At 51.9% G+C, this 27464-nt stretch overlaps 1 protein-coding gene and 1 long non-coding RNA gene across 2 annotated transcripts in view; both read right to left on the reverse strand.

Moving 5' to 3' along the window:
- LOC140721230 (uncharacterized) overlaps positions 1–27464 on the reverse strand; it is a 694144-nt gene that overhangs the window by 579423 nt on the left and 87257 nt on the right. The gene's annotated exons all lie outside the window — the stretch shown is intronic.
- Positions 15918–27464, reverse strand: part of LOC140721190 (uncharacterized) — a 98424-nt gene continuing 86877 nt past the window's right edge. Inside the window, exons 8-9 of the mRNA XM_073036048.1 lie at positions 18655–18741; positions 15918–16092 (exon numbers count right to left, since the gene is read on the reverse strand). Of these exons, the coding sequence (XP_072892149.1) occupies positions 15918–16092; positions 18655–18741 (262 nt within the window). The remainder of the gene's footprint in view (positions 16093–18654; positions 18742–27464) is intronic.

Raw genomic sequence — 27464 nt, forward strand, 5'->3', positions numbered from 1 at the left:
TGCGTCTAGCGAGATGCTCTCCACAGCACCACCAGCGGTCAGAGGTCCACATGGCCACCAGCGGCCGGAGGTCCATACAGCGCCCCCAGTGCCCGGAGGCGGGAGGGACAACGGGGAGGGAAATCACAAACGCGACAAAGTCTGCAGATGCAGGAAATCCAGCTCAACGCAAACAAAACGCTGGCGGAACTCAGCAGGCCCGGCAGCATCTATCGTAAAGAGTCGACAGTCGACGTTTCCAGCTGAACCCTCCTTCAAGATTGAGATGGAACGGGGGAAATATCTGAATAAAATCGGGGCGGGCGAGAAAGTGACTGACTGGAAGGTGATAGGTTGAAGCCAGGTAGGTGGGAAAGCTCAAGAGCAAAAGAAAATAGAATCTAATAGGAGAAGAGAGTGGAGAATCGGAGCAGTGGACCCAGAGAAACGTGAAAAGTCAGAGAGGAAGAGAGGGAGTGGGAGGGAGAGAGATCTGTTCACCGGAAGGAGAAATCGATATTCATGCCATCAGGTTGGGAGGGGGGGGGCTACCCAGACGGAATATGAGGTGCAGATCCTGGACGCTGAGGATGGCCTTAACTTGGCAGAAGAGGAGGCGATGGATTGACACGTCGGAACGGGAATGGGAATGGGAATGAAAATGTTTGGAAGTCCCGCTGGGAGCGGATAGTTCAAAGGTCAGTTTATTATCAAAGCAGGTATCCATAAACAACTCTTGCGGTTTTTTTTTCTTCTCCAAAGAAAGAGCATGAAAGTCGTTCAGAGAGAAAAATCTAACTCCCAACCCCCTCCCCCCGCATCAAAAAGAACGGCATCCCGATTACCGACCCTCAAAACCCACCCCTCCCGCACAAAAGGGAACTATAATATTGATGCCCTCCCAAAAAAACAACCCTACCCCTCACAACTGCGGAGGAGCCGGTGTCACCAGTATCGAGGCGGCCGCATAGGGAGCAGTGGACACAACAGGCGACCCTGGAAGATTCACAGGTGAAGTGTCGCCTCACCTGGAAGGATGTTTGGACAACGGAGAGAGTTCGGCCGTCCGGCCCTTTCACTGTGACACCCCGAACTCCACATCAAATCCGTCCAAACGAATCTGGATGAACTTTAATGACCAATAAATATAATTCCTCTCAGCGATCAGCTGTCTGAGTGATCCCCTGACTCTGAGAGGAAGGGGTATCTATGGTCCACACTGTCAGGGTGTTGACTTTACCAGGAGACAAAGACTGCGGGGACGAGAGGTTTTCTGTTGACTAATACACTGTGTGTGGACCCCGCTGGCAATTCTGGTGTTGTGACCCGAATCGAGACAAACACCACGCTGCCCACTCCACCAACAACACGGCACAGCCGGACACATAACAGGGGACTTTACATCCCATAACACTGGATTCAGTGATGAAACCCGTCATTAATGTTGTTGTCCCACCGAAAGGTCCATTAAATGCCAGAGCTCTCCCACAGGTGACGTCACACAGCTCCTCCCCCCACGCGCCTGACGTCACACATGGGCTCCCCACACCGGGATCTGCCCTCACGTGCGCGGTGTCTTACGTCACCCACGCGCTGCTGTGCTCGAGCTTTATCGGTTGAACGGCTGGGCTAATAATCACGTGACCAGCCCCTCCCGCACCGCTGTCGACAGAGGAGTCAGGAGCTGCGCTACTCCCAATGGTGCGAGGCGATGTCAATCACCGGTTACAACCAGTCGCGGAGGCGGACAGGCCGAGTGGGCGTTACCCCGCTGAGTCCGTCTCCCGCTCGGAGAAAAGCTCAAAGTAAATGTCCGCTTTCTGATTTATTTCCATTTCCCTCCGAGGGAAGTTGGGGCGTTTGTGAAGCGTCTCCCGAGGTCGGAGTCCGATGTATCGCCGGGAGGTAGGAGGAGGCCGCTCGGCCCGTCGGTTTGATGCCGGCTCCCCGGGGAGGGGGGATTTTATTGAGAGGGTGAAGATGGTGAGAGAGGGGGCGGACAGGATGTTTGTCCCGGGGGGGACAGGAGGGGCTCATCTGTGGAAATGTCTGAGCCCACGGTGGTGTCGAGCGGAGGGACTCACCACATTGGGGGGCAAACACCGGCAGACTGTTGCCCTGCAAGCGGGGCCAATGGTCCGGGCAGAGTGACAATTATTTGTGTTTTGTTGGGATTGTACCTGGAATATGGTGTAAAATCCCGATCCCCACACTAACACGGGTTATACAGACCAAAGGACAAACTGCCGGAGGGTCGGGGCAGAGTGATAATTATTTGTGTTTTGTTGGGATTGTACCTGGAATATGGTGTAAAATCCCGATCCCCACACTAACACGGGTTATACAGACCAAAGGACAAACTGCCGGAGGGTCGGGCAGAGTGACAATTATTTGTGTTTTGTTGGGATTGTACCTGGAATATGGTGTAAAATCCCGATCCCCACACTAACACGGGTTATACAGACCAAAGGACAAACTGCCCGAGGGTCCGGGCAGAGTGACAATTATTTGTGTTTTGTTGGGATTGTACCTGGAATATGGTGTAAAATCCCGATCCCCACACAAACACGGGTTACACAGACCAAAGGACAAACTGCCCGAGGGTCCGGGCAGAGTGACAATTATTTGTGTTTTGTTGGGATTGTACCTGGAATATGGTGTAAAATCCCGATCCCCACACTAACACGGGTTATACAGACCAAAGGACAAACTGCCGGAGGGTCCGGGCAGAGTGACAATTATTTGTGTTTTGTTGGGATTGTACCTGGAATATGGTGTAAAATCCCGATCCCCACACTAACACGGGTTATACAGACCAAAGGACAAACTGCCGGAGGGTCCGGGCAGAGTGACAATTATTTGTGTTTTGTTGGGATTGTACCTGGAATATGGTGTAAAATCCCGATCCCCACACTAACACGGGTTATACAGACCAAAGGACAAACTGCCGGAGGGTCGGGGCTGAGTGACAATTATTTGTGTTTTGTTGTGATTGTACCTGGAATATGGTGTAAAATCCCGATCCCCACACTAACACGGGTTATACAGACCAAAGGACAAACTGCCGGAGGGTAGGGGCAGAGTGACAATTATTTGTGTTTTGTTGGGATTGTACCTGGAATATGGTGTAAAATCCCGATCCCCACACTAACACGGGTTATACAGACCAAAGGACAAACTGCCGGAGGGTCGGGGCAGAGTGACAATTATTTGTGTTTTGTTGAGATTGTACCTGGAATATGGTGTAAAATCCCGATCCCCACACTAACACGGGTTATACAGACCAAAGGACAAACTGCCGGAGGGTCGGGGCAGAGTGACAATTATTTGTGTTTTGTTGAGATTGTACCTGGAATATGGTGTAAAATCCCGATCCCCACACTAACACGGGTTATACAGACCAAAGGACAAACTGCCGGAGGGTCGGGGCAGAGTGACAATTATTTGTGTTTTGTTGTGATTGTACCTGGAATATGGTGTAAAATCCCGATCCCCACACTAACACGGGTTATACAGACCAAAGGACAAACTGCCGGAGGGTCGGGGCAGAGTGACAATTATTTGTGTTTTGTTGTGATTGTACCTGGAATATGGTGTAAAATCCCGATCCCCACACTAACACGGGTTATACAGACCAAAGGATAAACTGCCGGAGGGTCGGGGCAGAGTGACAATTATTTGTGTTTTGTTGGGATTGTACCTGGAATATGGTGTAAAATCCCGATCCCCACACTAACACGGGTTATACAGACCAAAGGACAAACTGCCGGAGGGTCGGGCAGAGTGACAATTATTTGTGTTTTGTTGGGATTGTACCTGGAATATGGTGTAAAATCCCGATCCCCACACTAACACGGGTTATACAGACCAAAGGACAAACTGCCGGAGGGTCGGGCAGAGTGACAATTATTTGTGTTTTGTTGGGATTGTACCTGGAATATGGTGTAAAATCCCGATCCCCACACTAACACGGGTTATACAGACCAAAGGACAAACTGCCGGAGGGTCGGGCAGAGTGACAATTATTTGTGTTTTGTTGGGATTGTACCTGGAATATGGTGTAAAATCCCGATCCCCACACTAACACGGGTTATACAGACCAAAGGACAAACTGCCGGAGGGTCGGGCAGAGTGACAATTATTTGTGTTTTGTTGGGATTGTAACTGGAATATGGTGTAAAATCCCGATCCCCACACTAACACGGGTTATACAGACCAAAGGACAAACTGCCGGAGGGTCCGGGCAGGGTGACAATTATTTGTGTTTTGTTGGGATTGTACCTGGAATATGGTGTAAAATCCCGATCCCCACACTAACACGGGTTATACAGACCAAAGGACAAACTGCCGGAGAGTCCGGGCAGAGTGACAATTATTTGTGTTTTGTTGTGATTGTACCTGGAATATGGTGTAAAATCACGATCCCCACACTAACACGGGTTACACAGACCAAAGGACAAACTGCCGGAGGGTCGGACAGAGTGACAATTATTTGTGTTTTGTTGGGATTGTACCTGGAATATGGTGTAAAATCCCGATCCCCACACTAACACGGGTTATACAGACCAAAGGACAAACTGCCGGAGGGTCCGGGCAGAGTGACAATTATTTGTGTTTTGTGGGGATTGTACCTGGAATATGGTGTAAAATCCCGATCCCCACACTAACACGGGTTATACAGACCAAAGGACAAACTGCCGGACAGTCGGGGCAGAGTGACAATTATTTGTGTTTTGTGGGGATTGTACCTGGAATATGGTGTAAAATCCCGATCCCCACACTAACACGGGTTATACAGACCAAAGGACAAACTGCCGGAGGGTCGGGCAGAGTGACAATTAATTGTGTTTTGTTGGGATTGTACCTGGAATATGGTGTAAAATCCCAAACCCCACACTAACACGGGTTACACAGACAAAAGGACAAACTGCCGGAGTGTCGGGGCAGAGTGACAATTATTTGTGTTTTGTTGGGATTGTACCTGGAATATGGTGTAAAATCCCGATCCCCACACTAACACGGGTTATACAGACCAAAGGACAAACTGCCGGAGGGTCGGGGCAGGTTGACAATTATTTGTGTTTTGTTGTGATTGTACCTGGAATATGGTGTAAAATCCGGATCCCCACACTAACACGGGTTATACAGACCAAAGGACAAACTGCCGGAGGGTCGGGGCAGAGAGACAATTATTTGTGTTTTGTTGGGATTGTACCTGGAATATGGTGTAAAATCCCGATCCCCACACTAACACAGGTTATACAGACCAAAGGACAAACTGCCGGAGGGTCGGGGCAGAGTGACAATTATTTGTGTTTTGTTGGGATTGTACCTGGAATATGGTGTAAAATCCCGATCCCCACACTAACACGGGTTATACAGACCAAAGGACAAACTGCCGGAGGGTCGTGGCAGAGTGACAATTATTTGTGTTTTGTTGGGATTGTACCTGGAATATGGTGTAAAATCCCGATCCCCACACTAACACGGGTTATACAGACCAAAGGACAAACTGCCGGAGGGTCGGGGCAGAGTGACAATTATTTGTGTTTTGTTGGGATTGTACCTGGAATATGGTGTAAAATCCCGATCCCCACACTAACACGGGTTATACAGACCAAAGGACAAACAGCCGGAGGGTCGGGGCAGAGTGACAATTATTTGTGCTTTGTTGGGATTGTACCTGGAATATGGTGTAAAATCCCGATCCCCACACTAACACGGGTTATACAGACCAAAGGACAAACTGCCGGAGGGTCGTGGCAGAGTCACAATTATTTGTGTTTTGTTGGGATTGTACCTGGAATATGGTGTAAAATCCCGATCCCCACACTAACACGGGTTATACAGACCAAAGGACAAACTGCCAGAGGGTCGGGGCAGAGTGACAATTATTTGTGTTTTGTTGGGATTGTACCTGGAATATGGTGTAAAATCCCGATCCCCACACTAACACGGGTTATACAGACCAAAGGACAAACTGCCGGAGGGTCGTGGCAGAGTCACAATTATTTGTGTTTTGTTGGGATTGTACCTGGAATATGGTGTAAAATCCCGATCCCCACACTAACACGGGTTATACAGACCAAAGGACAAACTGCCGGAGGGTCGTGGCAGAGTCACAATTATTTGTGTTTTGTTGGGATTGTACCTGGAATATGGTGTAAAATCCCGATCCCCACACTAACACGGGTTATACAGACCAAAGGACAAACTGCCGGAGGGTCCGGGCAGTATCTGTGACAATTATTTGTGTTTTGTTGGGATTTTACCTGGAATATGGTGTAAAATCCCGATCCCCACACTAACACGGGTTACACAGACCAAAGGACAAACTGCCGGAGGGTCGTGGCAGAGTCACAATTATTTGTGTTTTGTTGGGATTGTACCTGGAATATGGTGTAAAATCCCGATCCCCACACTAACACGGGTTATACAGACCAAAGGACAAACTGCCGGAGGGTCGGGGCAGAGTGACAATTATTTATGTTTTGTTGGGATTGTACCTGGAATATGGTGTAAAATCCCGATCCCCACACTAACACGGGTTATACAGACCAAAGGACAAACAGCCGGAGGGTCGGGGCAGAGTGACAATTATTTGTGCTTTGTTGGGATTGTACCTGGAATATGGTGTAAAATCCCGATCCCCACACTAACACGGGTTATACAGACCAAAGGACAAACTGCCGGAGGGTCGTGGCAGAGTCACAATTATTTGTGTTTTGTTGGGATTGTACCTGGAATATGGTGTAAAATCCCGATCCCCACACTAACACGGGTTATACAGACCAAAGGACAAACTGCCGGAGGGTCGGGGCAGAGTGACAATTATTTGTGTTTTGTTGGGATTGTACCTGGAATATGGTGTAAAATCCCGATCCCCACACTAACACGGGTTATACAGACCAAAGGGCAAACTGCCGGAGGGTCGTGGCAGAGTCACAATTATTTGTGTTTTGTTGGGATTGTACCTGGAATATGGTGTAAAATCCCGATCCCCACACTAACACGGGTTATACAGACCAAAGGACAAACTGCCGGAGGGTCGTGGCAGAGTCACAATTATTTGTGTTTTGTTGGGATTGTACCTGGAATATGGTGTAAAATCCCGATCCCCACACTAACACGGGTTATACAGACCAAAGGACAAACTGCCGGAGGGTCCGGGCAGTATCTGTGACAATTATTTGTGTTTTGTTGGGATTTTACCTGGAATATGGTGTAAAATCCCGATCCCCACACTAACACGGGTTATACATACCAAAGGACAAACTGCCGGAGGGTCGGGGCAGAGTGACAATTATTTGTGCTTTGTTGGGATTGTACCTGGAATATGGTGTAAAATCCCGATCCCCACACTAACACGGGTGATACAGACCAAAGGACAAACTGCCGGAGGGTCGGGGCAGAGTGACAATTATTTGTGTTTTGTTGGGATTGTACCTGGAATATGGTGTAAAATCCCGATCCCCACACTAACACGGGTTATACAGACCAAAGGACAAACTGCCGGAGGGTCGGGCAGAGTGACAATTATTTGTGTTTTGTTGGGATTGTACCTGGAATATGGTGTAAAATCCCGATCACCACACTAACACGGGTTATACAGACCAAAGGACAAACTGCCGGAGGGTCGGGCAGAGTGACAATTATTTGTGTTTTGTTGGGATTGTACCTGGAATATGGTGTAAAATCCCGATCCCCACACTAACACGGGTTATACAGACCAAAGGACAAACTGCCGGAGGGTCGGGCAGAGTGACAATTATTTGTGTTTTGTTGGGATTGTACCTGGAATATGGTGTAAAATCCCGATCCCCACACTAACACGGGTTATACAGACCAAAGGACAAACTGCCGGAGGGTCTTGGCAGAGTCACAATTATTTGTGTTTTGTTGGGATTGTACCTGGAATATGGTGTAAAATCCCGCTCCCCACACTAACACGGGTTATACAGACCAAATGACAAACTGCCGGAGGGTCGGAGCAGAGTGACAATTATTTGTGTTTTGTTGGGATTGTACCTGGAATATGGTGTAAAATCCCGATCCCCACACTAACACGGGTTACACAGACCAAAGGACAAACTGCCGGAGGGTCGTGGCAGAGTCACAATTATTTGTGTTTTGTTGGGATTGTACCTGGAATATGGTGTAAAATCCCGATCCCCACACTAACACGGGTTACACAGACCAAAGTACAAACTGCCGGAGGGTCGGGGCAGAGTGACAATTATTTGTGTTTTGTTGGGATTGTACCTGGAATATGGTGTAAAATCCCGCTCCCCACACTAACACGGGTTATACAGACCAAATGACAAACTGCCGGAGGGTCGGAGCAGAGTGACAATTATTTGTGTTTTGTTGGGCTTGTACCTGGAATATGGTGTAAAATCCCGATCCCCACTCTAACACGGGTTATACAGACCAAAGGACAAACTGCCGGAGGGTCGTGGCAGAGTCACAATTATTTGTGTTTTGTTGGGATTGTACCTGGAATATGGTGTAAAATCCCGATCCCCACACTAAGACGGGTTATACAGACCAAAGGACAAACTGCCGGAGGGTCGGGGAAGAGTGATAATTATTTGAGGTTTGTTGAGTTTGTACCTGGAATATGGTGTAAAATCCCGATCCCCACACTAACACGGGTTACACAGACCAAAGGACAAACTGCCGGAGGGTCCGGGCAGAGTGACAATTATTTGTGCTTTGTTGGGATTGTACCTGGAATATGGTGTAAAATCCCGATCCCCACACTAACACGGGTTATACAGACCAAAGGACAAACTGCCGGAGGGTCGTGGCAGAGTCACAATTATTTGTGTTTTGTTGGGATTGTACCTGGAATATGGTGTAAAATCCCGATAACCACACTAACACGGGTTATACAGACCAAATGACAAACTGCCGGAGGGTCGGGGCAGAGTGACAATTATTTGTGTTTTGTTGTGATTGTACCTGGAATATGGTGTAAAATCCCGATCCCCACACTAACACGGGTTATACAGACCAAAGGACAAACTGCCGGAGGGTCGGAGCAGAGTGACAATTATTTGTGTTTTGTTGGCATTGTACCTGGAATATGTTGTAAAATCCCGATCCCCACACTAACACGGGTTATACAGACAAAAGGACAAACTGCCGGAGGGTCGGGGCAGAGTGACAATTATTTGTGTTTTGTTGGGATTGTACCTGGAATATGGTGTAAAATCCCGATCCCCACACTAACACGGGTTATACAGACCAAAGGACAAACTGCCGGAGGGTCGTGGCAGAGTCACAATTATTTGTGTTTTGTTGGGATTGTACCTGGAATATGGTGTAAAATCCCGCTCCCCACACTAACACGGGTTATACAGACCAAAGGACAAACTGCCGGAGGGTCGTGGCAGAGTCACAATTATTTGTGTTTTGTTGGGATTGTACCTGGAATATGGTGTAAAATCCCGATCCCCACACTAACACGGGTTATACAGACCAAAGGACAAACTGCCGGAGGGTCCGGGCAGAGTGACAATTATTTATGCTTTGTTGGGATTGTACCTGGAATATGGTGTAAAATCCCGATCCCCACACTAACACGGGTTATACAGACCAAAGGACAAACTGCCGGAGGGTCGGGGCAGAGTGACAATTATTTGTGTTTTGTTGGGATTGTACCTGGAATATGGTGTAAAATCCCGATCCCCACACTAACACGGGTTATACAGACCAAAGGACAAACTGCCGGAGGGTCGTGGCAGAGTCACAATTATTTGTGTTTTGTTGGGATTGTACCTGGAATATGGTGTAAAATCCCGATCCCCACACTAACACGGGTTATACAGACCAAAGGACAAACTGCCGGAGGGTCCGGGCAGAGTGACAATTATTTGTGTTTTGTTGGGATTGTACCTGGAATATGGTGTAAAATCCCGCTCCCCACACTAACACGGGTTATACAGACCAAAGGACAAACTGCCGGAGGGTCGTGGCAGAGTCACAATTATTTGTGTTTTGTTGGGATTGTACCTGGAATATGGTGTAAAATCCCGATCCCCACACTAACACGGGTTATACAGACCAAAGGACAAACTGCCGGAGGGTCCGGGCAGAGTGACAATTATTTGTGTTTTGTTGGGATTGTACCTGGAATATGGTGTAAAATCCCGATCCCCACACTAACACGGGTTATACAGACCAAAGGACAAACTGCCGGAGGGTCGGGGCAGAATGACAATTATTTGTGTTTTGTTGGGATTGTACCTGGAATATGGTGTAAAATCCCGATCCCCACACTAACACGGGTTATACAGACCAAAGGACAAACTGCCGGAGGGTCGGGGCAGAGTGACAATTATTTGTGTTTTGTTGTGATTGTACCTGGAATATGGTGTAAAATCCCGATCCCCACACTAACACGGGTTATACAGACCAAAGGACAAACTGCCGGAGGGTCGGGGCAGAGTGACAATTATTTGTATTTTGTTGTGATTGTACTTGGAATATGGTGTAAAATCCCGATCCCCACACTAACACGGGTTATACAGACCAAAGGACAAACTGCCGGAGGGTCGGGGCAGAGTGACAATTATTTGTGTTTTGTTGTGATTGTACCTGGAATATGGTGTAAAATCCCGATCCCCACACTAACACGGTTTATACAGAACAAAGGACAAACTGCCGGAGGGTCGGGCAGAGTGACAATTATTTGTGTTTTGTTGGGATTGTACCTGGAATATGGTGTAAAATCCCGATCCCCACACTAACACGGGTTATACTGACCAAAGGACAAACTGCCGGAGGGTCGGGCAGAGTGACAATTATTTGTGTTTTGTTGGGATTGTACCTGGAATATGGTGTAAAATCCCGATCCCCACACTAACACGGGTTATACTGACCAAAGGACAAACTGCCGGAGGGTCGGGCAGAGTGACAATTATTTGTGTTTTGTTGGGATTGTACCTGGAATATGGTGTAAAATCCCGATCCCCACACTAACACGGGTTATACAGACCAAAGACAAACTGCCGGAAGGTCGGGCAGAGTGACAATTATTTGTGCTTTGTTGGGATTTGTACCTGGAATATGGTGTAAAATCCCGATCCCCACACTAACACGGGTTATACAGACCAAAGGACAAACAGACGGAGGGTCGGGCAGAGTGACAATTATTTGTGTTTTGTTGGGATTGTACCTGGAATATGTTGTAAAATCCCGATCCCCACACTAACACGGGTTATACAGACCAAAGGACAAACTGCCGGAGGGTCGGAGCAGAGTGACAATTATTTGTGTTTTATTGGGATTGTACCTGGAATATGGTGTAAAATCCCGATCACCACACTAACACGGGTTATACAGACCAAAGGACAAACTGCCGGAGGGTCGGGGCAGAGTCACAATTATTTGTGTTTTGTTGTGATTGTACCTGGAATATGGTGTAAAATCCCGATCCCCACACTAACACGGGTTATACAGACAAAAGGACAAACTGCCGGAGGGTCGGGGCAGAGTGACAATTATTTGTGTTTTGTTGGGATTGTACCTGGAATATGGTGTAAAATCCCGATCCCCACACTAACACGGGTTATACAGACCAAAGGACAAACTGCCGGAGGGTCGTGGCAGAGTCACAATTATTTGTGTTTTGTTGGGATTGTACCTGGAATATGGTGTAAAATCCCGCTCCCCACACTAACACGGGTTATACAGACCAAAGGACAAACTGCCGGAGGGTCGGGGCAGAGTGATAATTATTTGTGTTTTGTTGAGTTTGTACCTGGAATATGGTGTAAAATCCCGATCCCCACACTAACACGGGTTACACAGAGCAAAGGACAAACTGCCGGAGGGTCCGGGCAGTATCTGTGACAATTATTTGTGTTTTGTTTGGATTTTACCTGGAATATGGTGTAAAATCCCGATCCCCACACTAACACGGGTTATACAGACCAAAGGACAAACTGCCGGAGGGTCGGGCAGCATCTGTGGAGGGAAATGGACCGTCAACATGTCGGGCCGAGGCCCTCCCTCTGGACTGAGAGTGACGGGAAATAGTCCGAGGAAAGAGGTGAGCGGTGGGGATGGGGCAAGAGCTGGGGAGTGAGAGGTGGATCCAGGTGAGGGGGGACGTGGGCAGGTGGAAACAGTGACAGGGGTGGGATGTGAGTGGTTGGGGCAACACGGGGCTGCAGAAGATGGAAATTAATTCCACAGAGAATGAACAAAGAGAGTATTTGTTATAGAGAGTGCGATGAAGATTCACCAGACTGATCCCTGGAGTGGTGGGGTCATCATATGGAGAAAGATCAAATGCGATAACCCTTTCATTTAGAGAGTCGGGGATTGAGAGTTGAACACATTGAGATTCACAACATCATTACCGGCTGAACCAGGGATCCCAGTCTCTGAAACAGGGATGGACTGTCCGGGACTGAGATGAGGGGAAATGCCTCCACTCCGAGGGTGGTGAATGTCTGTAAATCCCCACCACAGAGGGCAGTGAGGACTCGGTGATCGTCCCCACGTAAAACAGAGGCCGGCAGATGTGTGGAGACGGAAGGGATGGAGGAAATGAGGATCGGACAGAAACATGTGGCCGACATGGGAGAGCAGCCGCCATCTTGTTGATGGTTAAAGGGGCTGAATGGCCACCTCCTGCTGTTTCTCACTTGATGTCTCAGTGTTCCTGTCCAGTGAGGCAGGAGGAATGTGAATAGAAATTAGTGTTTATAAACATAGACTGATTTACATGAAACCTGCACAATTCTGTTCTGGATCTAAAATGTCAGTCGGATCGGAATGGGATTCGAACCCGTAACAGTGACCCAGGGAGGTGGAGGGATGGGACGGGAATATACGGAGGGAAAATGTTAAACGTGTACCCGGTGTAAACATGGAATAATGTGGGAGATGCGGTGGGGAGGTCGGGCAGAGTGTGAGGGGCGAGGAGTGGAGTCACTGGGTCACGTGGGAGACCCTCCACCCGTCACGTGATCCCGTTTTACCGCGGATCCGCAGCATCTGCAGCACACACAAAATGCCGGCGGAACACGGCAGGCCAGGCAGCATCTACAGGGAGAAGCTCTGTCGACGTTTCGGGCCAAGACCCTTCGTCAGGACTAACTGAAAGGAAAGATACTAAGAGATTTGAAAGTACGAGGGGAGGGGGAAATGCGAAATGATAGGAGAAGACCAGAGGGGGTGGGGTGAAGCTAAGAGCTATAAGGTGATTGGCAAAAGGGATACAGAGCTGGAGAAGGGAAAGGATCATGGGACGGGAGGCCGCGGGAGAAAGAAAGAGGGAGGGGGGCACCAGAGGGAGATGGAGAACGGGTACAGTGACGGGCAGAAAGAGAGAAAAGAAGGAGGAGGGTGGAAAAAAAAACTAAATATATCAGGGATGGGGTAAGAAGGGGAGGAGGATCATTAACTGAAGTTAGAGAATTCAATGTTCATGCCATCAGGTTGGAGGCTACCCAGACGGTATATGTTATTGTTCCTCCAACCTGAGTGTGGCTTCATCTTGACAGTAGAGGAGGCCATGGATAGACATATCAGAATGGGAATGGGACGTGGAATTAAAATGTGTGGCCTCTGGGAGATCCTGCTTTCCTTGGCAGACCGAGCGTAGGTGTTCAGCGAAATAGTCTCCCAGACTGCGTCGGGTCTCACCAAAGGCCACACCGGGAGCACCGGACGCATTATACCACACCAGCCGACTCACAGGTGAAGTGTCGCCTCACCTGGAAGGACTTTCTGGGGCCCTGAATGGTGGTGAGGAAGGAAGTGTAAGGGCAGGTGTAGCACTTGTTCTGCTTACAAGGATAAGTGCCAGGAGGGAGATCGGTGGGGAGGGATGGGGGGACAAGGGAGTCGCATAGGGAGCGATCCCTGCGGAAAGCAGAAAGGGAATGTGGAGGGAAAGATGTGCTTGGTAGTGGGATCCCGTCGGATGTGGCGGAAGTTACGGAGAATTATACGTTGGACCCGGAGGCTGGTGGGGTGGTAGGTGAGGACAAGGGGAGGCAGCATTAAGAAGAGGGTCGCCTCACGTCTTAATAAGCTGGTAAGGAAGGCGGGCTCTGTCGTGGGCAAAGTACTGGAGAGTATAACATCGGTAGCAGAGCGAAGGGCGCTGAGTAGGCTACGGTCAATTATGGAAAACCCTGCACATCCTCTACCTAGCACCATCCAGAGACAGAGAAGCAGTTTCAGCGACAGGTTACTATCGATGCAATGCTCCTCAGACAGGATGAAGAGATCAATACTCCCCAATGCCATTCGGCTTTACAATTCAACCGCCAGGAGTAGGATATGTTAAAGTGCCGGGATTAGAACTCAATGTATTAAGTAAACTAATTAAGAACTTTTTAAAAGCTATTTATTAATGCTTTTTGAGAGGGTGATTTTAGATGCATATCATATGTTTACTGTTAAATATTTTTATGTAATTAGTTTTGCTACAATAAGTGTATGGGACATTGGAAAAAATGTTGAATTTCCCCATGGGGATGAATAAAGTATCTATCTATCTATCTATCTATCTGGTGGAGATGAGATCCTGGGCTCCTAGACTCTGCTTGTCCGACCTCCCTCAGCCTGGAGCTGAGACGCTACTGTGTCAGTGTGAGGAGCTCCGACCCACTGTTGCAGTGCACAGGATGTGGAGGGCAACAGAAACCTCAAATAAAACTCGAGTCCGACACAAGACAGGAAGATACAGTGGTTTATTGATTTTTTTAATGAGAAATATAAATGAAACAATGTGTGAGCTGCTAACGTGCGGGAATAAATGATCTGCTCAGTCACACACAATTAACTGACCGGCGACAAGGAGTGACCGGTTGAATAATCAGTCCCGTTTCTCACCGTCACTCTGCATCGGGGAACCGATGATTATAAAATCACACTTCAGGGCCGTGTCCGGGATCGCTGCAGATCCAGGGTCACTGCCGAGGGATTTGTCCATTTAACATCATTATATCGGCCAGGCTGCCGAATGCACCGTCCTCAGCCAAGGGGGCAAAAGGATTCTCTCCCGGGATCATCCCCCCCACCCCGGGACACCGGTGTCCCAGACTGAGCCCCTGACCCCCGGGCTCTTCCTGTCCGGGTAATCCCCGGGGTGTCACGTGGGGAGTCTCGTACACGCACATCCGGCGGAAGCTGCCCCTCCGGACAGCAGGCGGAAACACGTCACTGCGGGACTGCTGCGAGCGATGCACACAGCGCGAGGCTCGAGCCGGTTCCGTTAAAACCGTTGGGAATCAGCCCCGGCGCGCGGCCGTTAAAGGTAAGGGCGGGAGTTAAAGGGGAGGGCGGGGAGTCGGCCAAATGTCCCCAACCCGCGGGCGGGGATGTTCACACATTCAGATGTTCACAGATCCACCGTCAGTCCGGGTCTGAATCCCCGCAGAGATCTCAGTTTCTCCTCCCCGGTCCAACTGAACCGATTCCCCCCCAGCCTGAAACAGATGGGAGAATAAAGATGAAATAAACAGATTACACAACAGTGTCAGTAACAGGGGACCGGGGTTAATGTTTCAACAACACTCACAGACAAATATCACCAGAAAACCCGCGGATCCGCTGACATTTTATCACATTGAACACTAACACAAACACTCACCAGATCCACTCCAGACTCGGGAGGGTCTGTATGAGGCGGCGGAGAGCGGGGACAGATCGGTCTGTCAGAGAGTTTGATTCCAGGTTCAGCCCCATCAGTGATGGGTTTGTACTGAGAGCGGAGACGAGATCCTCGGCACCAGAATCTGTGAGACCGACATTGTACAGCCTGGAGATGAGAGAGAGTGAGGGTGAAGGACACAGAGAGACAGGAGACGGTACAAATCCCCAGTGTTTATCAGTAACACAATTACTGATCACATTAATGTTCAGTGTCAGACACCCAGTGACTGTAAACACAATCTCCCACAGTCTGGTACTTACCACAGTTTCTGTATTTTACACTCCGGGTTCCTCAGAGCCGCAGACACCAGTTTCACTCCTGAATCTCCCAGTTTGTTACCACTCAGGTCCAGCCCCGTCAGTGCTGGGTTTGTACTGAGAGCGGAGACGAGATCCTCGGCACCAGAATCTGTGAGACCGACATTGTCCAGCCTGGAGATGAGAGAGAATGAGGGTGAAGGACACAGAGAGACAGGAGACGGTACAAATCCCCAGTGTTTATCAGTAACACAATTACTGATTTTTTTTCTTCAGCACGACTGCGCAAGTCGGCCAGTGAGAACAGCGAGAAGAGTTTAAAAGGAAGACAGATTTACAGAGCGAGGGTCAGAGGAGAGGGAGACGGAGTAGGAAGGCTTTGGCTCAACGGGGCTTCGGCGATAAAGGGTCGAGGCGAGGCAGGTTATCTGTTTACAATACAGACAGAGAGTATGTGTGTGAGGCTGGTTTTCTGTGCTCGGTGTCAGATGTGGGAGATCCTGGAGACTCCCAGCCTCCTGGACGGCAACATCTGCACCCGGTGTGTCGAGCTGCAGCTCCTTAGGGACCGCGTTAGGGAACTGGAGATGCAGCTCGATGACCTTCGTCTGGTCAGGGAGAGCGAGGAGGTGATAGAGAGGAGTTACAGGCAGGTGGTCACACCGGGGTCACGGGAGACTGAAGAAGTGGGTCACAGTCAGGAGAGGGAAGGGCAAGAAGCAGGTACTAGAGAGTACCCCTGTGGCTATTCCCCGTGACGATAAGTACCCCTGTTCAAGTACTGCTGGAGAGGGGTGGGGACAGCCTACCTGGTGGAGGCAACAGTGGCCCTGTGGCTCAGAAGGGCGGGGAAAGGAAGAGGAAGACAGTAGTGATAGGTGACTCTGTCGTTTGAGGGCCAGAGAGACGATTCTGTGGACGCAGGAAAGAAACGTGGATGGTCGTTTGCCTCCCAGGTGCCAGGGTCCGGGATGTTTCAGAACACGTCCAAGATATCCTGCAGTGTGAGGGAGAACAGCCAGAGGTCGTGGTACATATTGGTACCAGTGACATAGGTAGGAAAAGGGAAGAGGTCCTGAAAACAGAGTACAGGGAGTTAGGAAGGAAGTTGAGAAGCAGGACCGGCAAAGGTAGTAATCTCGGGATTACTGCCTGTGCCACGCGACAGTGAGTACAGGAATAGAATGAGGTGGAGGATGAATGCGTGGCTGAGGGATTGGAGCAGGAGGTAGGGATTCAGATTTCTGGATCTCTGGCACCTCCTTTGGAGCAGCTGTGACCTGCACAAAAAGGACGGGTTGCACTTGAATGCCAGGGAAACCGATATCCTGGTTTGCTAAGGCTATCGGGGAGAATTTAAACTCGAATTGCTGGGAGGGGGTGGGAACTGAAATGAAGTGATGGTGGAAAGGGAGGTTGGCTCACAAATAGAGAAAATTTGGAGACAGTGCGAGAGGGAGCATAGGCAGGTGATAGAGAAGGGATGCTCTCAGACCGATGGTTTGAGGTGTGTCTATTTTAATGCAAGGAGTGTTGTGAACAAAGCGGATGAGCTTAGAGCGTGGATCAGTACTTGGAGATATGATGTGGTGGCCATTACAGAGACTCGGATGGTGCAGGGACAGGAATGTTTATTTCGAGTGCCCGGCTTTAGATGTTTCAGAAAGGACAGGGAGGGAGGCCACAGAGGTGGGGGCATGGCACTGTTGATCAGAGATAGTGTCACGGCTGCAGAAAAGGAGGACGTCATGGAGGGGTTGTCTACAGTCTCTGTGGGTGGAGGTTAGGAACAGGAAGGGGTCAATAACTCGACTGGGTGTTTTGTATACACCTCCCAACGGTAACAGGGACATCAAGGAGCAGATAGGGAGACAGATTCTGGAAAGGAGTAACAATAACAGGGTTGTTGAAGTGGGAGATTTTAATTTCCCAAATATTGATTGGCATCTCCCTAGAGTGAGGGGTTTTGATGGGGTGGAGTTTGTTAGGTGTGTTCAGGAAGGTTTCCTGACACAATATGTAGATAAGCCTACAAGAGAAGAGGCTGCACTTGATCCGGTATTGGGAAATGAACCTGGCCAGATGTCAGGTCTCTCAGTGGGAGAGCATTTTGGAGACTGTGATCACAATTCTATCTCTTTTACCATAGCATTAGAGAGGGATAGGAACAGGCAAGTTAGGGAAACCTCTAATTGGAGTAAGGAGAACTATGAACCTATCAGGCTGGAACTTGTAAGCATAAATTGGAAATTAATGTCCTCGGGGAAACGGACCAAAGAAATGTAGAAAATGTTCAGGGGATATTTGTGTGGGGTTCTGAGTAGATACGTTCCAATGAGACATGGAAAGGACGGTGGGGTACAAGATCCGTGGTGCACAAAGGCCGTTGTAAATCTAGTGAAGAAGAAAAGCAGAGTTTCCAAAAGGTTCAAAAACTGGGTAATGATATGAATCTGGAAGATTATAAGGCTAGTCTGTCAGCGAGTTTGATATCAGGTTCAGCCCCGTCAGTGATGGGTTTGTACTGAGAGCAGAGACGAGATCCTCGGCACCAGAATCTGTGAGACCGACACCCACCAGACTGGAGATGAGAGAGAGTGAGGGTGAAGGACACAAAGAGACAGGAGACGGTACAAATCCCCAGTGTTTATCAGTAACACAATTACTGATCACATTAATATTCAGTGTCAGACACCCAGTGACTGTAAACACAATCTCCCACAGTCTGATACTTACCCCAGTTTCTGTATTTTACACTCCGGGTTCCTCAGAGCCGCAGACACCAGTTTCACTCCTGAATCTCCCAGTTTATTATAGTTCAGTCTAAACACAAATAGACAGATTGATGAACATAGTGATTAAAACCGTGGGTCTGAGGCAATTTCTCTCACTCGGATATTTCAGCAAACATTAAACCCTTTATTAATTCACTGATCGTAGTTCCCATCACTGTCAATGTCCCTCACTGCCCAGCTCCAATGAATTCACCGAATGTCAGTAATTTCGTCTGTCGGTGTGACCCTGTAAACTCCACATAATCTCTCTCATTCCCTAATGGTTAGAAAAGTGTTCCTGACGTGAGACAGTCGGAAAGGGCAGGGGTGAAGGGGAGAAAGTCAAACAGTGAGGAAGATTTGATAATCGGGGAATGTCGATGGGAGATGGAGGAAGAGGCATCTCCTAAGGTAAAGGATGGAAAGACACAGAAGGAAGCGGATGTGGAAGAGAGATCCCACAAGAGAAAGGGGGATGGGGAAGAGAAATCCCACAAGAGGAAGGGGGATGGGGGAGAGAGATCCCACAGGAGGAAGGGGGTTGGGGAAGAGAGATACCACAAGAGGAAGGGGGATGGGGGAGAGAGATCCCACAGAAGGAAGGGGGATGTGGAAGAGAGCTCCCACAAGAGGAAGGGGGATGTGGAAGAGTGAACCCACAGGAGGATGGGGGCTGGGGAAGAGGGATCCCACAGGAAGAAGGGGGATGGGGAAGAGAGATCCCACAAGAGGAAGGGGGATGGGTGAGAGAGATCCCAGAAGAGGAAGGGTGATGGAGGAGAGAGAACCCACAGGAGAAAGGGGGATGGAGGAGAGAGATCCCACAGGGGGATGGAGGAGAGAGATCACACAGGAGGAAGGGGAATGGGGGAGAGAGATCCCACAGGAGGAAGGGGGATGGGGAACGGTGAGCCCACAGGAGGAAGGGGGATGGGGAAGGGAGATCACACCGGAGGAAAGGGGATGGAGAAGAGGGATCCCACTGGAAAAAGGCGGATGGGGATGAGAGATCCCACAAGAGGAAGGGGGATGCGTGTGAGAGATCCCAGAAGAGGAAGGGGTAAGGGGGAGAGACATCCCACAGGAGGAAGGGGGATGGGGAAGAGAGATCCCACAGTAGGAAGGGGGATGGGGGACAGAGAACCCACAGGAGGAAGGGGGATGGGGAAGAGAGATCCCACAGGAGGAAGGGGGATGGGGGAGAGAGATCCCACAGGAGGAAGGGGGATGGGGGAAAGAGGTCCCAAAGCAGGAAAGGGGATGGGGCAGAGAGATCCCACAGGAGGAAGGGGGATGGGGAAGAGAGATCCCACAGGAGGAAGGGGGATGGGGGAGAGAGATCCCACAGGAGGAAGGGGGATGGGGGAAAGAGGTCCCAAAGCAGGAAAGGGGATGGGGCAGAGAGATCCCACAGTAGGAAGGGGGATGGGGGACAGAGAACCCACAGGAGGAAGGGGGATGGGGAACAGAGATCCCACAGGAGGAAGGGGGATGGGGAAGAGAGATCCCACACCAAGAAGGGGGATGGAGAAAAGTGATGCCACAGGAAAAGCAGGATAGAAAAGAGGGATCCCACAGGATGATGGGATGGAGAATAGAGGTCCCACAGGAGGAAGGGGGATGGGAAAGAGAGATCCCACAGGAGGAACGGGAATGGGGGAGAGAGATCTTACAGGAGGAAGGAGATTGGGGAGAGAGACCCCACAGGTGGATGGGGGATGGAGGAGAGAGATCCCACGAGGATGGGGGATGGGAAAGAGATCCCACAAGAGGAAGGGGGGTGGGGAAGAGAGATCCCGCAAGAGGAAGTGGGATGGGGCAGACGGATCCCACAGGAAAAAGGGGGATGGAGTAGTGAGATCCCACAGGAGGAAGGGGGACGGCGCAGAGAAATCCCACAAGAGGAAGGGGGATGGGGGACAGAGAACCCACAAGAGGAAGGGGGATGGGGAATAGAGTTCCCACAGGAGGAACGGGGATGGAGGAGAGAGATTCCACAGGGGGATGGAGGAGAGAGATTCCACAGGGGGATGGAGGAGAGAGTTCCCACAGGAGGAAGGGGAATGGGGGAGAGAGATCCCACAGGAGGAAGGGGTATGGGGAGAGAGATCCCACAGGAGGAAGGGGTATGGGGAGAGAGATCCCACAGGAGGAAGGGGGATAGGGGAGAGAGATGCCACAGGAGGAAGGGGTATGGGGAGAGAGATCCCACAGGAGGAAGGGGGATGGAGAAGAGGTATCCCACAGGAAATAGGGGGATGGGGAAGAGAGATCCCACAAAAGGAAGGGGGATGGGTGAGAGAGATCCAAGAAGAGGAAGGGGGATGGGGGAGAGAGATCCCTCAGGATAAAGGGGGATGGGGAAGAGAGATCCCATAGGAGGAACGGGCATGGAGGAGAGAGAACCCAAAGGAGAAAGGGGGATGGAGGAGAGAGATCACACAGGAGGTAGGGGAATGGGGGAGAGAGTTCCCACATGAGGAAGGGGGATGGAGGAGAGAGATCCCACAGGGGGTTGGAGGAGAGAGATTCCACAGGGGGATGGTGGAGAGAGATCCCACAGGAGGAAGGGGAATGGGGGAGAGAGATCCCACAGTATGAAGGGGGATGGGGAGAGAGATCCCACAGGAGGAAGGGGGATGGGGAGAGAGATCCCACAGGAGGAAGGGGGATGGGGAAGAGAGATCCCACAGGAGGAAGGGGGATGTGGAAGAGAGCTCCCACAAGAGAAAGGGGGATGGGTGAGAGAGATCCCAGAAGAGGAAGGGGGATGGAGGAGGGAGAACCCACAGGAGAAAGGGGGATGGAGGAGAGAGATCCCACAGGGGGATGGAGGAGAGAGATCCCACAGGAGGAAGGGGAATGGGGGAGAGAGATCCCACAGGAGGAAGGGCAATGGGGAAGGGTGAGCCCACAGGAGGAAGGGGGATGGGGATGGGAGATCACACCGGAGGAAAGGGGATGGAGAAGAGGGATCCCACTGGAAGAAGGGGGATGGGGATGAGAGATCCCACAAGAGGAAGGGGGATGCGTGAGAGAGATCCCAGAAGAGGAAGGGGGATGGGGGAGAGACATCCCACAGGAGAAAGGGGGATGGGGAAGAGAGATCCCATAGGAGGAAGGGGGATGGAGGAGAGAGATCCCACAGGGGGATGGAGGAGAGAGATTCCACAGGGGGATGGAGGAGTGAGATCCCACAGGAGGAAGGGGAAGGGGGGGAGAGCGATCCCACAGGAGGAAGGGGGATGGGGAGAGAGATCCCACAGGAGTAAGGGGGATGTGGGAGCGAGATCCCACAAGAGGAAGGGGAATGGGGAAGAGAGAACCCAGAGGAGGAAGGGGAATGGGGGAGAGAGATCCCACAGGAGGAAGGGGGATGGAGGAGAGAGATCCCACATGGGGATGGAGGAGAGAGATTCCGCAGGGGGATGGAGGAGAGAGATCCCACAGGAGGAAGGGGAATGGGGGGAGCGAGATCCGACAGGAGGAAAGGGGATGGGGAGAGAGATCCCACAGGAGGAAGGGGGATGGGTGAGAGAGATCCCAGAAGAGGAAGGGGGATGGGGGAGAGAGATCCCACAGGAGAAAGGGGGATAGGGAAGAGAGAACCCATAGGAGAAAGGGGGATGGAGGAGAGAGAACCCACAGGAGAAAGGGGGATGGAGGAGAGAGATCACACAGGAGGTAGGGGAATGGGGGAGAGAGTTCCCACATGAGGAAGGGGGATGGAGGAGAGAGATCCCACAGGAGAAAGGGGGATGGAGGAGAGAGATCACACAGGGGGATGGTGGAGAGAGATCCCACAGGAGGAAGGGGAATGGGGGAGAGAGATCCCACAGGATGAAGGGGGATGGGGAGAGAGATCCCACAGGAGGAAGGGGGATGGGGAGAGAGATCCCACAGGAGGAAGGGGGATGGGGAAGAGAGATCCCACAGGAGGAAGGGGGATGTGGAAGAGAGCTCCCACAAGAGGAAGGGGGATGGGTGAGAGAGATCCCAGAAGAGGAAGGGGGATGGAGGAGGGAGAACCCACAGGAGAAAGGGGGATGGAGGAGAGAGATCCCACAGGGGGATGGAGGAGAGAGATCCCACAGGAGGAAGGGGAATGGGGGAGAGAGATCCCACAGGAGGAAGGGCAATGGGGAAGGGTGAGCCCACAGGAGGAAGGGGGATGGGGATGGGAGATCACACCGGAGGAAAGGGGATGGAGAAGAGGGATCCCACTGGAAGAAGGGGGATGGGGATGAGAGATCCCACAAGAGGAAGGGGGATGCGTGAGAGAGATCCCAGAAGAGGAAGGGGGATGGGGGAGAGACATCCCACAGGAGAAAGGGGGATGGGGAAGAGAGATCCCATAGGAGGAAGGGGGATGGAGGAGAGAGATCCCACAGGGGGATGGAGGAGAGAGATTCCACAGGGGGATGGAGGAGTGAGATCCCACAGGAGGAAGGGGAATGGGGGAGAGCGATCCCACAGGAGGAAGGGGGATGGGGAGAGAGATCCCACAGGAGTAAGGGGGATGGGGGAGAGAGATCCAACAAGAGGAAGGGGAATGGGGAAGAGAGATCCGACAGGAGGAAGGGGAATGGGGGAGAGAGATCCCACAGGAGAAAGGGGGATGTGGGAGCGAGATCCCACAAGAGGATGGGGAATGGGGAAGAGAGAACCCAGAGGAGGAAGGGTAATGGGGGAGAGAGATCCCACAGGAGGAAGGGGGATGGAGGAGAGAGATCCCACATGGGGATGGAGGAGAGAGATTCCGCAGGGGGATGGAGGAGAGAGATCCCACAGGAGGAAGGGGAATGGGGGAGCGAGATCCGACAGGAGGAAAGGGGATGGGGAGAGAGATCCCACAGGAGGAAGGGGGATGGGTGAGAGAGATCCCAGAAGAGGAAGGGGGATGGGGGAGAGAGATCCCACAGGAGAAAGGGGAATAGGGAAGAGAGAACCCATAGGAGAAAGGGGGATGGAGGAGAGAGAACCCACAGGAGAAAGGGGGATGGAGGAGAGAGATCACACAGGAGGTAGGGGAATGGGGGAGAGAGTTCCCACATGAGGAAGGGGGATGGAGGAGAGAGATCCCACAGGGGGTTGGAGGAGAGAGATTCCACAGGGGGATGGTGGAGAGAGATCCCACAGGAGGAAGGGGAATGGGGGAGAGAGATCCCACAGGATGAAGGGGGATGGGGAGAGAGATCCCACAGGAGGATGGGGGATGGGGAAGAGAGATCCCAAAGGAGGAAGGGGGATGTGGAAGAGAGCTCCCACAAGAGGAAGGGGGATGGGTGAGAGAGATCCCAGAAGAGGAAGGGGGATGGAGGAGAGAGAACCCACAGGAGAAAGGGGGATGGAGGAGAGAGATCCCACAGGGGGATGGAGGAGAGAGATCCCACAGGAGGAAGGGGAATGGTGGAGAGAGATCCCACAGGAGGAAGGGGGATGGGAAAGAGAGATCCCACAGGAGGAAGGGGAATGGGGGAGAGAGATCTTACAGGAGGAAGGAGATTGGGGAGAGAGACCCCACAGGTGGATGGGGGATGGAGGAGAGAGATCCCACGAGGATGGGGGATGGGAAAGAGATCCCACAAGAGGAAGGGGGGTGGGGAAGAGAGATCCCGCAAGAGGAAGTGGGATGGGGCAGACGGATCCCACAGGAAAAAGGGGGATGGAGTAGTGAGATCCCACAGGAGGAAGGGGGACGGCGCAGAGAAATCCCACAAGAGGAAGGGGGATGGGGGACAGAGAACCCACAAGAGGAAGGGGGATGGGCAATAGAGTTCCCACAGGAGGAACGGGGATGGAGGAGAGAGATTCCACAGGGGGATGGAGGAGAGAGATTCCACAGGGGGATGGAGGAGAGAGTTCCCGCAGGAGGAAGGGGAATGGGGGAGAGAGATCCCACAGGAGGAAGGGGTATGGGGAGAGAGATCCCACAGGAGGAAGGGGTATGGGGAGAGAGATCCCACAGGAGGAAGGGGGATAGGGGAGAGAGATGCCACAGGAGGAAGGGGTATGGGGAGAGAGATCCCACAGGAGGAAGGGGGATGGAGAAGAGGTATCCCACAGGAAATAGGGGGATGGGGAAGAGAGATCCCACAAAAGGAAGGGGGATGGGTGAGAGAGATCCAAGAAGAGGAAGGGGGATGGGGGAGAGAGATCCCTCAGGATAAAGGGGGATGGGGAAGAGAGATCCCATAGGAGGAACGGGCATGGAGGAGAGAGAACCCAAAGGAGAAAGGGGGATGGAGGAGAGAGATCACACAGGAGGTAGGGGAATGGGGGAGAGAGTTCCCACATGAGGAAGGGGGATGGAGGAGAGAGATCCCACAGGGGGTTGGAGAAGAGAGATTCCACAGGGGGATGGTGGAGAGAGATCCCACAGGAGGAAGGGGAATGGGGGAGAGAGATCCCACAGTATGAAGGGGGATGGGGAGAGAGATCCCACAGGAGGAAGGGGGATGGGGAGAGAGATCCCACAGGAGGAAGGGGGATGGGGAAGAGAGATCCCACAGGAGGAAGGGGGATGTGGAAGAGAGCTCCCACAAGAGAAAGGGGGATGGGTGAGAGAGATCCCAGAAGAGGAAGGGGGATGGAGGAGGGAGAACCCACAGGAGAAAGGGGGATGGAGGAGAGAGATCCCACAGGGGGATGGAGGAGAGAGATCCCACAGGAGGAAGGGGAATGGGGGAGAGAGATCCCACAGGAGGAAGGGCAATGGGGAAGGGTGAGCCCACAGGAGGAAGGGGGATGGGGATGGGAGATCACACCGGAGGAAAGGGGATGGAGAAGAGGGATCCCACTGGAAGAAGGGGGATGGGGATGAGAGATCCCACAAGAGGAAGGGGGATGCGTGAGAGAGATCCCAGAAGAGGAAGGGGGATGGGGGAGAGACATCCCACAGGAGAAAGGGGGATGGGGAAGAGAGATCCCATAGGAGGAAGGGGGATGGAGGAGAGAGATCCCACAGGGGGATGGAGGAGAGAGATTCCACAGGGGGATGGAGGAGTGAGATCCCACAGGAGGAAGGGGAATGGGGGAGAGCGATCCCACAGGAGGAAGGGGGATGGGGAGAGAGATCCCACAGGAGTAAGGGGGATGTGGGAGCGAGATCCCACAAGAGGAAGGGGAATGGGGAAGAGAGAACCCAGAGGAGGAAGGGGAATGGGGGAGAGAGATCCCACAGGAGGAAGGTGGATGGAGGAGAGAGATCCCACATGGGGATGGAGGAGAGAGATTCCGCAGGGGGATGGAGGAGAGAGATCCCACAGGAGGAAGGGGAATGGGGGAGCGAGATCCGACAGGAGGAAAGGGGATGGGGAGAGAGATCCCACAGGAGGAAGGGGGATGGGTGAGAGAGATCCCAGAAGAGGAAGGGGGATGGGGGAGAGAGATCCCACAGGAGAAAGGGGGATAGGGAAGAGAGAACCCATAGGAGAAAGGGGGATGGAGGAGAGAGAACAGACAGGAGAAAGGGGGATGGAGGAGAGAGATCACACAGGAGGTAGGGGAATGGGGGAGAGAGTTCCCACATGAGGAAGGGGGATGGAGGAGAGAGATCCCACAGGAGAAAGGGGGATGGAGGAGAGAGATCACACAGGAGGTAGGGGAATGGGGGAGAGAGTTCCCACATGAGGAAGGGGGATGGAGGAGAGAGATCCCACAGGGGGTTGGAGGAGAGAGATTCCACAGGGGGATGGTGGAGAGAGATCCCACAGGAGGAAGGGGAATGGGGGAGAGAGATCCCACAGGATGAAGGGGGATGGGGAGAGAGATCCCACAGGAGGAAGGGGGATGGGGAGAGAGATCCCACAGGAGGAAGGGGGATGGGGAAGAGAGATCCCACAGGAGGAAGGGGGATGTGGAAGAGAGCTCCCACAAGAGGAAGGGGGATGGGTGAGAGAGATCCCAGAAGAGGAAGGGGGATGGAGGAGGGAGAACCCACAGGAGAAAGGGGGATGGAGGAGAGAGATCCCACAGGGGGATGGAGGAGAGAGATCCCACAGGAGGAAGGGGAATGGGGGAGAGAGATCCCACAGGAGGAAGGGCAATGGGGAAGGGTGAGCCCACAGGAGGAAGGGGGATGGGGATGGGAGATCACACCGGAGGAAAGGGGATGGAGAAGAGGGATCCCACTGGAAGAAGGGGGATGGGGATGAGAGATCCCACAAGAGGAAGGGGGATGCGTGAGAGAGATCCCAGAAGAGGAAGGGGGATGGGGGAGAGACATCCCACAGGAGGAAGGGGGATGGGGAAGAGAGATCCCACACCAAGAAGGGGGATGGAGAAAAGTGATGCCACAGGAAAAGCAGGATAGAAAAGAGGGATCCCACAGGATGATGGGATGGAGAATAGAGGTCCCACAGGAGGAAGGGGGATGGGAAAGAGAGATCCCACAGGAGGAACGGGAATGGGGGAGAGAGATCTTACAGGAGGAAGGAGATTGGGGAGAGAGACCCCACAGGTGGATGGGGGATGGAGGAGAGAGATCCCACGAGGATGGGGGATGGGAAAGAGATCCCACAAGAGGAAGGGGGGTGGGGAAGAGAGATCCCGCAAGAGGAAGTGGGATGGGGCAGACGGATCCCACAGGAAAAAGGGGGATGGAGTAGTGAGATCCCACAGGAGGAAGGGGGACGGCGCAGAGAAATCCCACAAGAGGAAGGGGGATGGGGGACAGAGAACCCACAAGAGGAAGGGGGATGGGGAATAGAGTTCCCACAGGAGGAACGGGGATGGAGGAGAGAGATTCCACAGGGGGATGGAGGAGAGAGA

This window comes from Hemitrygon akajei, unplaced genomic scaffold (genome assembly GCF_048418815.1).
Source record: "Hemitrygon akajei unplaced genomic scaffold, sHemAka1.3 Scf000052, whole genome shotgun sequence".
Classification (NCBI taxonomy): Eukaryota; Metazoa; Chordata; class Chondrichthyes; order Myliobatiformes; family Dasyatidae; genus Hemitrygon; species Hemitrygon akajei.